This window comes from Halichondria panicea, chromosome 5 (assembly GCF_963675165.1).
Source record: "Halichondria panicea chromosome 5, odHalPani1.1, whole genome shotgun sequence".
Lineage (NCBI taxonomy): Eukaryota > Metazoa > Porifera > Demospongiae > Suberitida > Halichondriidae > Halichondria > Halichondria panicea.
The window spans coordinates 6,178,234-6,191,790 of record NC_087381.1 but is presented as its reverse complement, the minus strand read 5'-3'; the positions used below and the strand labels follow the sequence as shown (position 1 = coordinate 6,191,790).

General features: G+C 43.0%; 1 protein-coding gene across 1 annotated transcript in view; it reads right to left on the bottom strand.

Annotated features, from left to right (window-relative positions):
- Positions 1-457: 457 nt before the first annotated feature.
- LOC135336406 (uncharacterized) overlaps positions 458-13,557 on the bottom strand; it is a 35,351-nt gene continuing 22,251 nt past the window's right edge. The window contains exons 8-37 of the mRNA XM_064532168.1: positions 13,441-13,545; positions 13,289-13,393; positions 13,123-13,227; positions 12,838-12,942; positions 12,684-12,785; positions 12,534-12,638; positions 12,378-12,482; positions 12,224-12,328; positions 11,963-12,067; positions 11,681-11,785; positions 11,399-11,503; positions 11,245-11,349; positions 10,974-11,099; positions 10,737-10,841; positions 10,469-10,573; positions 10,307-10,408; positions 10,153-10,257; positions 10,002-10,106; positions 9,850-9,954; positions 9,687-9,791; positions 9,524-9,628; positions 9,373-9,477; positions 9,221-9,325; positions 8,895-8,999; positions 8,737-8,841; positions 5,313-7,528; positions 5,137-5,205; positions 4,613-4,954; positions 922-2,692; positions 458-703 (exon numbers count right to left, since the gene is read on the bottom strand). Of these exons, the coding sequence (XP_064388238.1) occupies positions 636-703; positions 922-2,692; positions 4,613-4,954; positions 5,137-5,205; positions 5,313-7,528; positions 8,737-8,841; positions 8,895-8,999; positions 9,221-9,325; positions 9,373-9,477; positions 9,524-9,628; positions 9,687-9,791; positions 9,850-9,954; positions 10,002-10,106; positions 10,153-10,257; positions 10,307-10,408; positions 10,469-10,573; positions 10,737-10,841; positions 10,974-11,099; positions 11,245-11,349; positions 11,399-11,503; positions 11,681-11,785; positions 11,963-12,067; positions 12,224-12,328; positions 12,378-12,482; positions 12,534-12,638; positions 12,684-12,785; positions 12,838-12,942; positions 13,123-13,227; positions 13,289-13,393; positions 13,441-13,545 (7,106 nt within the window). The 3' untranslated portion in view covers positions 458-635. The remainder of the gene's footprint in view (positions 704-921; positions 2,693-4,612; positions 4,955-5,136; positions 5,206-5,312; positions 7,529-8,736; positions 8,842-8,894; positions 9,000-9,220; positions 9,326-9,372; positions 9,478-9,523; positions 9,629-9,686; positions 9,792-9,849; positions 9,955-10,001; positions 10,107-10,152; positions 10,258-10,306; positions 10,409-10,468; positions 10,574-10,736; positions 10,842-10,973; positions 11,100-11,244; positions 11,350-11,398; positions 11,504-11,680; positions 11,786-11,962; positions 12,068-12,223; positions 12,329-12,377; positions 12,483-12,533; positions 12,639-12,683; positions 12,786-12,837; positions 12,943-13,122; positions 13,228-13,288; positions 13,394-13,440; positions 13,546-13,557) is intronic.

Here is a 13,557-nt window from a genome sequence, read left to right as displayed (position 1 = left end):
GATTGTTAATTACTATAGATGTTTTCTGCACAAAACTTGCCCTGAAATGTGGCCACTCGCTATTCCGTATAATTATACTGGCCAGTATACTGGCTGCCCCAGACTAACGTTTATTACAGCCGGATATGACGTTTTGGGTGTGGTTTGGCAACTAAAATTGGATTACTCTTATATACTATGGAGAGTAGAATGACTTCATTATCCGTCATTATCCTCGAGACAGAACCAGTTTTATTAGATTCAAGGTAAGGGCGTTTTTAGCTGCTGATAATTATTTTCTGAAATACAGCCACTTCGCTATTCTGGCCAAGCTGCATTGTCCCAAGTGTTTGCCTTCAATTTTCACCGTGTTATGATTATTTTGTCAAGGGTGCATGTACATGCATTTATATAATTATGTATCATCCGTATTAAATTTTTCGCCATCTAGAATTATATTGCAGTGCCTTTATACCTTTAGACTGTTATGCCATTAAAAATTAATTGTTTAATCACAAATCAGTAAACTAATTAAAATTTCTATCAAATAAAAATGATGCATCTACTTACCAAAAAGACAGTACCAAAAATCTAGTAGCAGCTAAGTAAAAACATCAAGTAAGCATACATACATGCACAGTTTATGTTTATAACGTTTAGCTTGTAGAGTTACCATTAATGTTAGCGTCATGGATACGCTGATCTTGGCTCTGCAAGAGTACTCCTGTTGTTGTGTGTGGAGGGGGGGGGCATATTCACAGCAAAACACAAAATGAATATTGATTCGTGTTTTACATTAACAAACTTAACAAGGCATGAATGCAGTATATCAATAGTTGAGCCATGCACTTCAATTTGGGTCTGTAAAACCACATTCTTTGGGCTTTAAAATTACAACACTATAACATTAATTTACCGCATTCCTTCCAATACAACGCTCACCCTTTAGGTCGCCCTCCACTGGGGTTCTTGTTGCGTGCTCCTCCCTTACTGCCAGGGGTAGGCTCTTGGGACACCCCGCCCTCTTTCCACTCGGTGGGGATTGTCCTGTTTTCTTGGGAGGGGGACTTTTGGGTGCACTGAGTCTCTTAGAAGGCGGGCTTTTGGAACGTTGTGCTTTCCCACTAGGTGGGAGGCTTTTGGAACGAGCTGCACGGGGTGCCAGGCTCTTTGCTTTGTTTCCTGATTGGCCCTTTGGTAATGTTGGTTTCTTGCTTGGTGGGAGGCTTTTGGAACGAGCTGCACGGGGTGCCAGGCTCTTTGCTTTGTTTCCCTTTGGTAATGTTGGTTTCTTGCTTGGTGGGAGGCTTTTGGAACGAGCTGCACGGGGTGCCAGGCTCTTTGCTTTGTTTCCTGATTGGCGCTTTGGTAATGTTGGTTTCTTGCTTGGTGGGAGGCTTTTGGAACGAGCTGCACGGGGTGCCAGGCTCTTTGCTTTGTTTCCTGATTTCTTGCTTGGTAGGAGGCTTTTGGAACGAGCTGCACGGGGTGCCAGGCTCTTTGCTTTGTTTCCTGGTTTCTTGCTTGGTGGGAGGCTTTTGGAACGAGCTGCACGGGGTGCCAGGCTCTTTGCTTTGTTTCCTGGTTTCTTGCTTGGTGGGAGGCTTTTGGAACGAGCTGCACGGGGTGCCAGGCTCTTTGCTTTGTTTCCTGGTTTCTTGCTTGGTGGGAGGCTTTTGGAACGAGCTGCACGGGGTGCCAGGCTCTTTGCTTTGTTTCCTGGTTTTTTGCTTGGTGGGAGGCTTTTGGAACGAACTGCACGGGGTGCCAGGCTCTTTGCTTTGTTTCCTGATTTCTTGCTTGGTGGGAGGCTTTTGGAACGAGCTGCACGAGGTGCCAGGCTCTTTGCTTTGTTTCCTGGTTTCTTGCTTGGTGGGAGGCTTTTGGAACGAGCTGCACGGGGTGCCAGGCTCTTTGCTTTGTTTCCTGATTTCTTGCTTGGTGGGAGGCTTTTGGAACGAGCTGCACGGGGTGCCAGGCTCTTTGCTTTGTTTCCTGATTTCTTGCTTGGTGGGAGGCTTTTGGAACGAGCTGCACGGGGTGCCAGGCTCTTTGCTTTGTTTCCTGGTTTCTTGCTTGGTGGGAGGCTTTTGGAACGAGCTGCACGGGGTGCCAGGCTCTTTGCTTTGTTTCCTGGTTTCTTGCTTGGTGGGAGGCTTTTGGAACGAGCTGCACGGGGTGCCAGGCTCTTTGCTTTGTTTCCTGATTGGCCCTTTGGTAATGTTGGTTTCTTGCTTGGTGGGAGGCTTTTGGAACGAGCTGCACGGGGTGCCAGGCTCTTTGCTTTGTTTCCTGATTTCTTGCTTGGTGGGAGGCTTTTGGAACGAGCTGCACGGGGTGCCAGGCTCTTTGCTTTGTTTCCTGATTTCTTGCTTGGTGGGAGGCTTTTGGAATGAGCTGCACGGGGTGCCAGGCTCTTTGCTTTGTTTCCTGGTTTCTTGCTTGGTGGGAGGCTTTTGGAACGAGCTGCACGGGGTGCCAGGCTCTTTGCTTTGTTTCCTGGTTTCTTGCTTGGTGGGAGGCTTTTGGAACGAGCTGCACGGGGTGCCAGGCGCTTTGCTTTGTTTCCTGATTGGCCCTTTGGTAATGTTGGTGTCTTGCTTGGAGGGGGAGACTTAGCCCTTTGTTTGGGACCTTGGGGGGAGGTAGTTCGTTTGTCCGTCTTGCTGGATGGTGCTCTCTTGCGGGCTGGCTCTGCTGGGGCCCTCAGAATCTGCAGAATATATAGAACGTATCCCCAAGCAACTATACAAGGCTACTATCATCTCAGCTACAGCAGAAATGATCATACAGCAATGAATAATTATTATGTTTGGCAAAAGACAGACAGGAATGCGTATACAAGTAAATTGTTTCAGGAAGCACTGAACTATATATGTAATTGCATGCACATTCAAGCTGTGCATGAAACGACACATTGGTTCATCTCGATTCGACAAGTACATGCATGCCATTTGAACAATCAATTAATCACTTTTGGAAAGCCAACAAATTAATGTGATTGCCTCAATTTCTTATTACTAAAAGTAAAGTACTCTTCATGCACCTCTATATGCCTCTAGTGTGGGACCCATCATGGGTCGTCCCACACTAGAGGCTACTGAAGATTACTGAACTATAAACTGTATACACTCTAGTATCATTATCACAGATACAAAGTGAGTTAAACACTATATAATGAAAGCATCACAGGTGGAGGTGTCAAAGCTAAGCTAACTAGCTATTATAGCAGCAGCTTTTTATACATACATTATAATTATCATGATGAACATTCTTGCTGCATGCAGAATTAATCAGGAGAAACTCAACGAGTGGGGTTTCGACACCAATGCCAAATGATTCGGCTCAACGAGTCCCTTCCTAGCAAGGCAAGACCAGGTCTTTCTCCGGTGGGTCTGGTTGAATGTGGTAAACTTCCGTTTCAGGACCATTCTCCAAGACATTCCTGAAAGCTACTCTGCGCGAGGGTAACAGCCTTCCTGTAGGTAACGTTTGACTCTGCTGACACTCGTTACTGTATATGATCATCGTTTATATTCTACAAACCATCTGATCATTGTATCAAGCGTGGCTTCAGCTTACAAAACTCTGCCATCTGTCTTAGCTCTACCCCAAACGTAGCTCCTGGCTTCCTGAACCGATTATGAAACTTGAAATGCTCCACTATCTCTGACGGATGGGCCTGAAGTGCGTCGACAAAAGGTTCACCAGCTCTGTGAACGACTTCTCGTGCAGAGAAACTAGACTTCAAAGCAGCTTATACGTCGATGCTCTGACCACCGACGGAAACACAGCTTTTCTTCTCAGCTGCATCTCTATATCGTTCGCCACCAAAAAATATGACAATCGCTCGACATAATTATACTGCTGACACTCTTCCTTGTCATCATAGTCTTCCATCCTTTCAATGAGGGTAGCCATCTTCGTCGCCTTAATGTAGTATCGTTATCACAGATACTAAGTTGAGTTCAAGACTATCATCAAGTCATTATTAACTGGTACAAAACTCAGGATTAAATACATGCGTATATATATACAGGAAGTATAAAACAGCCACAAATATTAATAGCATTCATGAATTATAGGCACTGGCTATATGCCTCCATGCTCTTGATGATTTACAGTATTAAAATGGCTTCCTTTAACCCGAGGCGTGCGTGGGCGGCCACAGGGATAGTAGTCGTCTGGTTTGTTTGTTTGTCATAGCCTTTTCTATTCACCTGGATGCCATATAGCACTGCGTTTACAGCATGGGATAGCCTTCACAAAACTCTATTCTCAGCATGCCCAGCTGAGGGTTTGCACTTTAGTGCTCTAGTTCATATAATATTATACAGCAATCAGTATTAAATAGTCTTGTCTTCTCTTCTTGGACTTTTGTACTGCCTCTTGACGTTCCACTTATGCATGTCATGATACGTAAATTTATACTTATGTACTGAAAAAGAAAGAAAATCCGACTAGAAAAACATTTGCAATGTGAAAATTGCTAGGATTGGCCGGAGGAAACACAAAAAAGCGTGGGAACAGGCGAGAGCATAAGGCGTCTCTCTTCACATCTGTGTATTTGTTTCCATTCAAATTCAGTGTAAAAGTATAATTATTTATGCTGTATTCAGTGCAAAGAAAATACCTTTTCCTTCAAGTACTGACAGATCTTGGTAGCAATCTTTTCCTTCTTCAGATCTAACAAGATTTTAATCAGTGCTCTGAAGGTTGCTTGGCTGGGTTCGTGACCCCTCCAGATTGACAAACAGCTGATCACTGCCACTTGATTGCTTCTAGTTAAATAATTCTCTCGCCTCACGTCAGCTTGTTCATTGTCAGTCAACTTCAGTGGGTTGAGGTAGAGCTCCACATCATCAAAGTGCATAGCTACTGGAGCAAGGTCGTTTTGTTCAATCTCTTGATCCAACTGCTCGTCAGTGACTCCATGCTTGACCATCCACTCATGGAGGCTGGTGGTTCCTGGATCCTATACACATAGGATATTGATTGTATTATTACAACCTATAATTATATGTTGTATGGTCTTGTAAACTCTACTTTCGTACATACAAAGAAGCATTGCAAGTCTGAAGCACTTACTAAGGTGGGATCACAAGGGTCAAAAAATTATTTTTAAAATATGTACACAGTTATATACGGACAATGCACCTTTTGCTCATCACCACAGCTACTAAGCACAGAGGGATCAATATCATCTTGAGCCACATCAGCTAGATCCTGTATGTACATGAGGAATATAGCAAATTATATAAGTCATTAATGTTATATAACTCAACTCACTCACTAATAATTATTTATAATTATGCTTGTTTAATTCAACTCACCAGAGGGTTTCTCCCAGTGAATACGCTGTACTTATTGAGAGTCTCCCTCAGACATCTGTAAGTTCCCTCAGTCTCACTCCTCCACGTCTCAAGGGCCTGGACCACCTCCTGTCTGGGACTGACCGACTGACTTTTGACATTAGGTTGGCTCAAGATTCTTCTGTACATGAGTATACTGTTTGGATCAGAAATTTGACTAGCAAAATGAGAAACGAATACATTCGAAATGTGTTCATCTTTCATGGCATTCTTGTCACTGTGAATACACTGTAGAGTGTTGAGGTCCAAACCAGCATACGGCTCAAACTGGAGAAGGCGTTTTAGTGAAAGAGCACGATGAATTGATTTCACAGCTTCTTTTTGAGAGGTGACAGCTAGAGCGATATGTCTAACTCTACACAGAGTGAGCTCTGAGGAAGGTTTTAGAGGATGACTGACAACTTCCTTTGGATTGATCAGTGATTCCACAACTACAATATTGGGACAAACATCTTTCACCGTTTCGAGAATTTTACTGACTATCTTGGAACGATTGGCTAGGCTCTCAGGTGTAAGAACTTCAGATCGCATTTTGAGACTGATAGACTTGCTGTTATGAAGCTCGAGGTGTGCGGTAATCTCATCATCGTGGCACCAGCACATCCCACTCTTCCACACAGAGCAGAATTTTTGAAGGGCAGGGTTTTTTGTGATGATTTTTTCGAGAGGAGCAAGGCAAAAAGTGAACACTAGCCTCAGAATGAGAATCTGAAAATTACGTGCATCAAAGAATTGGATATCTTTAGCACATTCGATTATCCAGCCAAAGTGGTAGCTTATGGAAGGGTCTTCCTCCCACACATGCTCGGGAGTTTCTATCCTGATGAGCCCGGGAAAGAAGAGGTAGCGAGTGTCGTCTAGGTATGGTTCCATCTTCTGAATGCACTCTATAACTTGCTTGTCTTTGATCTCAAAGCACAGCTCTAAATGTGTCATGAAAGCAATCAGCATTTCAATGTCATAGTTCTCAAAATTTTTTGCAAACTTGGACAAAGGCACCACTCCAGTGCTTGAGGCGAGATCGCAGTGCTGACGAAAGTGCTCAGGAGCAAATACTGTCCCAGGTACATCGGAGAGCAATTTTTTGGAATCACAAATCAGAAAGGACTTTTCTGGTGAGGGTTCATTGTGAAGAAACAGCAGCAGACCCACTTTGCTTAGCTGGTCACAGATATCAACTAGACGGTTGAGGGTTGTCGGAATGAAGAAAAGAATTTCGGCCATTTTCTCTAATTCATGTCTTCGGTCTAGATCGCTGTGGATTCGCTTTTGAACAACCTTCAATGAAACAGCAAGATCTTCTTTGAAGTTTTCGGCAAGGTATATGTAAAAGGTGTGAGCATTCAGGCTGATGGTTTCCGGCGAGCGGAGAATAGCAGAGCTTTTCTGAATTTGTTTTCTTACATTTGTCATGTCATCGGAATCTGCAAACCGACAATCCATTGGAATGAACTCTGTGAACTCAAACTTGAGGAATTGCTTGATAATGGGGGCAAAGATGCTCTCTTTGGCTCGTGGATCCTCTCCCATTTTCCTCACCTGGTCGGCATGGCTACCAACTACTATTACATGTGCTTTGCCTTTCAAATTGGTGCACTGGTTTTGGACGAGGGTTAGCCAATGATTCACGGAATCAATAATCACCTGCTCACTTTCTTTAAGCTGAGCACAGAGGATAATAATGGGTGGTGAGGTTTGAACAGCATTCTCCAGAATGGCACAGTGGCTTGTGTAAAACTCTTTCTGACCAGCAAAATCAAAGTAGATGATTCTCCCAAACTCTTTGGTGTATACTTCGTACGGTATAATCCCCACTGTTCTTGCATCGACGCCATCTACGGGTCTTGCCTTTTGGAACCAAGACCAAAGCCCTTTTGGGCTCAGAATGGACTTCAACAGAGTGCTCTTTCCCACGCCACCATCGCCAATGATGAGCACAGACAGAGGAAGGTGTGGGGGTCGCTCGGAGGAGAGCCTTCCGATGAGCTTGCTGTGTTCCTTGTAGACATTGGTAGCCTTGGCTCCGTGTTTCAAGAGGAGCTTTATGATCGTAGGGTCGTTGGTCAAATCGAGAGGTGTCTTCCCTTCTTTGTCGGTCACATTCGGATCGCTGTGGCATTCTGCGAGTAGAAACTCCACTGAAATCCAATTACGCATTACTGCTTGTAATAAGAAACCTATCAAATGGAAGGAGAGGCAGTTTACGTAACAATCTCTATAGTCTAAATACTTGCAGCTAAATGGGAATATTACAAACTTCCAAAAGCAGTTTCTTATTCAATTCCAATTGCAACCCAAACAAGATAATGGTTAGTTTTATTATAATTATTGGTGGAGAACGCAGTTCTATGTTATAGTTAGAACATGGCCTGGGCATGAGGTGTTATAGTGTCTCAAATCTCGAGGGCTTGCCCGAGGGATGAGGGACACTATGTTATACTTATTGCATGTCCACTACATCAGAATTTATGGCAGTAAACCTCTGAGGACGAGGGCCAAGGATGGTTTACGTTTACCATAAATTTGAATGTAGTGGACAATAAGTGTTATATACCCACTTGAATGAAAAGTACTTGCTACCTAAGCTACCTCACTTTGGATACAACTAGCTAACAAGTCTCAAAAACTATTAAAAACAAACAAAAAGCTTGTGGTATAGCTTGAAGCCAGTGCTAAGCTTCTTGCTCTACGAACTAATTTTTCAATGTCCAAGCAGTGAGCCCCACCCATCCTCCAGCCTTAATTTAGCGAGCCCCACCTATCTGTCCTACCCTTGTTAACAAGTGTCTAGCTTCTTTTTGGCTGTGTAGATCTAGTATAAAATCAGTGCGCCCTCAAGGCAAGGGAGTTTATGAGGAATGTGCTCCAGGGCTGGGGTTTATGATAGTTAAACCCCACCCAGTTGCTATGATACAGCCCCAAGTGGGGTATATAACTGTAGATACCGAATGCACATGTTCTAACTGATTTAGATCCCAAAACCTATTGGCTACTAGAAATGCACTATAGCTTAATTAGCCAGTCTCTCTTCAGCTCTTCACTGACACTATCCTCATCCTCATCATACGACTACTTCACATACACGTTAACTATATATCTATTTTGAATTCTAATATGAGGACCTTGTGGGTGAAGCAAAATTAATGGTTTTGCAATACACGATTACATAAATATAATAAGTTTAAAAACTCATGACAATTAAGTATAATTTTTACCACGGAATGCTTTTGATAAATTGCTGAAAAGGACTCCCACAAAAGTTGTATTCATTACCAGCACATTATCTTGGCTGAGATCTCCAGGTACACTGTTTTTAATCTGGTCCAACCCTACTATTAGCTATGCTACTGTTATATCATACCACCTGGCTAATGTATAAACAAACTTTTTGTATCACAGTGATGAGTGTTGGCGAAATACTTGACCACTTCCCAGTGTCCACCATTGTAGGCCAGAGAGAGTGGAGTGTCACCAGCCTTGTTGACTGTACCTGTACATGTACAAGTGTATTAAGTGATGTAGGATGTGCCATACAATGCTTACTATTAGGATCAAAATTATGCTCATTCACAAGGTACTTCACAGTGTCCAAGTGGCCATTGGCACAGGCCAGAGAGAGTGGGGTGTCACCAGCCTTGTTGACTGTATCTGTAAATGTACGAGTGTACTAAATGATACAGCAATCGATGTGCCATACAATGCTTACTTTTAGGATCACAATGATGCTCGTTCACAAGGTACTCGGCTGTGTTTAAGTGGCCATAGGCACAGGCCAGAGAGAGTGGGGTATCACCAGCCTTGTTGACTGTATCTGTATATGTACGAGTGTACTAAATGATACAGCAATTGATGTGCCATACAATGCTTACTTTTAGGATCACAATGATGCTCGTTCACAAGGTACTCGACTGTGTTTAAGTGGCCATTGGCACAGGCCAGAGAGAGTGGAGTGTCACCAGCCTTGTTGACTGTATCTGTAAATGTATGGGTGGGTGATGTAGCAAAACAACACAATGCTTACTATTAGGATCACGATGATGTTCATTCACAAGGTACTTGACTGTGTCCAAGTGGCCATTGGCACATGCCAGGGAGAGTGGGGTGTCACCAGCCATGTTGAGTGTACCTGTACATGTATACAAGTGCATGTACTGGCAATTGACAATACTTACTTCTAGGATTACAATGATGTTCATTCACAAAGTACTTGAGTGTGTCCAAGTGACCATTAGTACAGGCCAGAGAGAGTGGGGTGTCACCAGCCTTGTTGACTGTATCTGTAAATGTACGAGTGTACTAAATGATACAGCAATCGATGTGCCATACAATGCTTACTTTTAGGATCACAATGATGCTCGTTCACAAGGTACTCGGCTGTGTTTAAGTGGCCATAGGCACAGGCCAGAGAGAGTGGGGTATCACCAGCCTTGTTGACTGTATCTGTATATGTACGAGTGTACTAAATGATACAGCAATTGATGTGCCATACAATGCTTACTTTTAGGATCACAATGATGCTCGTTCACAAGGTACTCGACTGTGTTTAAGTGGCCATTGGCACAGGCCAGAGAGAGTGGAGTGTCACCAGCCTTGTTGACTGTATCTGTAAATGTATGGGTGGGTGATGTAGCAAAACAACACAATGCTTACTATTAGGATCACGATGATGTTCATTCACAAGGTACTTGACTATGTCCAAGTGGCCATTGGCACATGCCAGGGAGAGTGGGGTGTCACCAGCCATGTTGAGTGTACCTGTACATGTATACAAGTGCATGTACTGGCAATTGACAATACTTACTTCTAGGATTACAATGATGTTCATTCACAAAGTACTTGAGTGTGTCCAAGTGACCATTAGTACAGGCCAGAGAGAGTGGGGTGTTACCAGCCCTGTTAACTGGCTCTGTGGAAGACCACCATCAACAACGTAAATAGCACTTATATACACCTACTCCAAGGATCAACATGTCTGTTGATAAGAGCCTTGACCATCTTCAGGTAACCATGGGAACACTCAAGAAAGAGAGGAGTGTCTCCAGCCTCATTCACTGGAACTGTTGATACAAGAAAAATATAGACACTAGGAAGTTCACAGTTTGCAATTTGCAACACACATTTTGGATCACATTGAAGTTCTTGAGCAAGATATTCAACAGTCTGCAAGTGTCTGTGTTTGTAGGCCAGAGAGAGTGGTGTGTCACCAGCCTTGTTAAGTGTACCTGCACATATTTTGGCCATGATTATCCAATCGAAATCCTAAGTCAAACAAAATGCTGTGGAGCAGAAAGTGATACAAACTTCATATATAATTTGGCATGACACGATGAGTATACTTCTAGTCTTCAGCTGGTTATCATAATTATAACAGTAATTGATTTGTACATTTTGGATCACAATGATGCTCGTTCACAAGGTACTTGACAGTTTTTAAGTGGCCATTGGCACAGGCCAGAGAGAGTGGGGTGTCACCAGCCTTGTTGAGTGTACCTGCACGTATTTTGGCCATGATTATCGAATCGAAACCCTAAGTCAAACAATATGCTGAAGCAGAAAGCGATACAATTCATAATTTGGCATGGCACGATGAGTACTTCTAGTTTTCAGCTGGTTATCATAATTATAACAGTAATTGATTTGTACATTTTGGATCACAATGATGCTCGTTCACAAGGTACTTGACAGTTTTTAAGTGGCCATTGGCACAGGCCAGAGAGAGTGGGGTGTCACCAGCCTTGTTGAGTGTACCTGCACGTATTTTGGCCATGATTATCGAATCGAAACCCTAAGTCAAACAATAATTATGCTGAAGCAGAAAGTGATACAATTCATAATATGGCATGGCACGATGAGTACTTCTAGTTTTCAGCTGATTATAACATTAACTACATACATTTTGGATCACAATGATGCTCGTTCACAAGGTACTTGACAGTTTCTAAGTGGCCTTTGGCACAGGCCAGAGAGAGTGATGTTTTACCAGCCTTGTTGGCTGTACCTGCACATGAGTGTATACTGAGTGATGCAGCAGTTGATACAAAGCTTACATCTAGGATCACAATGATGCTCATTCACAAGATACTTGACCATGTCCAAGTGGCCCCAGGCACAGGCCAGAGAGAGTGGGGTGTCACCAGCCTTGTTGAGTGTACCTGTACATATTTTGGCCATGATTATCCAATCGAAACCCTAAGTCAAACAATATGCTGAAGCAGAAAGTGATACAAACTTCATTCATATAATTTGGCATGACACGATGAGTATACTTCTAGTCTTCAGCTGCATGCATGGTTATCATAATTATAACAGTAATTGATTTAACTACGTACATTTTGGATCACAATGATGCTCGTTAACAAGGTACTTGACAGTTTCTAAGTGGCCATTGGCACAGGCCAGAGAGAGTGGGGTGTCACCAGCCTTGTTGAGTGTACCTGTACATATTTTGGCCATGATTATCCAATCGAAACCCTAAGTCAAACAATATGCTGAAGCAGAAAGTGATACAAACTTCATTCATATAATTTGGCATGACACGATGAGTATACTTCTAGTCTTCAGCTGCATGCATGGTTATCATAATTATAACAGTAATTGATTTAACTACGTACATTTTGGATCACAATGATGCTCGTTAACAAGGTACTTGACAGTTTCTAAGTGGCCATTGGCACAGGCCAGAGAGAGTGGGGTGTCACCAGCCTTGTTGAATGTACCTGCACATATTTTGGCAATGATTATCCAATCGAAACCATAAGTCAAACAATATGCTGGTCAGGAGCTACAAACTTCATTCATATAATTTGGCATGGTACGATGAGTATACTTCTAGTCTTCAGCTGGTTATCATAATTATAACAGTAATTCCGTACATTTTGGATTACAATGATGCTCGTTCACAAGGTACTTGACAGTTTCTAAGCGGCCTTTGGCACAGGCCAGAGAGAGTGGTGTTTTACCAGCCTTGTTGGCTGTACCTGCACATGAGTGTATACTGAGTGATGCAGCAGTTGATACAAAGCTTACATCTAGGATCACAATGATGCTCATTCACAAGATACTTGACTGTGTCCAAGTGGCCAATAGTACAGGCCAGAGAGAGTGGGGTGTTACCAGCTTCGTTGACTGTACCTGTACATGTACGAGTGTACTGAGTGATGCAGCAATTGATACAAAGCTTACATCTAGGATCACAGTGATGTTCATTCACAAAGTACTTGACCATGTCCAAGTGGCCAATAGTACAGGCCAGAGAGAGTGGGGTGTCACCAGCATTGTTGAATTGCTCTGTGGCCATCAACAATTAACGTAACAGCACTGATCAACACTTACTATTTGGATCAACATGCTTGTTGATGAGAGCCTTGACCATCTCCAGGTAACCCCAGGAACACTCAAGCAAGAGAGGAGTGTCTCCATACTCATTCACTACAACTAATGAAAAATAGAGACACTAGAAAGTTCACAGTTTGCAATGCGCACACACATTTTGGATCACATTGATGTTCTTGAGCAAGATATTTAACAGTCTCCAAGTGTCTGCTTTTGTAGGCCAGAGAGAGTGGGGTGTCACCAGCCTTGTTGAGTGTACCTGCACATTATTATTACATTAATGGTTAACCGCATCCCATGAATAATAGAATCGAAATCCTAAATCAAACAACATGCTGGTCAGCAGAAAATGATAATTATTTGGCATGGCACAGGCATTAATACACAATATTCTTAGTCCTCAGCTAGTAGCTGGTTATAATTATGATCAACTGCGTACTTCTAGGATCACAATGATGCTCGTTCACAAGGTACTTTACTGTGTCTAAGTGGCCATTGGCACAACCTAGAGAGAGTGGAGTGTCACCAGCCTTGTTGATTGTATCTGTATATGTATAAGTGACTGAATGATGCAGCAATTGCATGATGTGCCATACAATGCTTACTTCTAGGATCAAAATGATGTTCATTTACAAGGTACTTGACCGTGTCCAAGTGGCCACAGGCACAGGCCAGAGAGAGTGGGGTGTCACCAGCTTTGTTGACTGTACCTGTTCGGGTGTACTGAGTGATGTAGCAATTGATTATTATGCCTTACTTCTAGGATCACAATGATGCTCGTTTACAAGATACTTGACTGTGTCCAAGTGGCCATTGGCACAAGCCAGAGATAGTGAGGTATCACCAGCCTTGTTGACTATACCTGTAACCACAA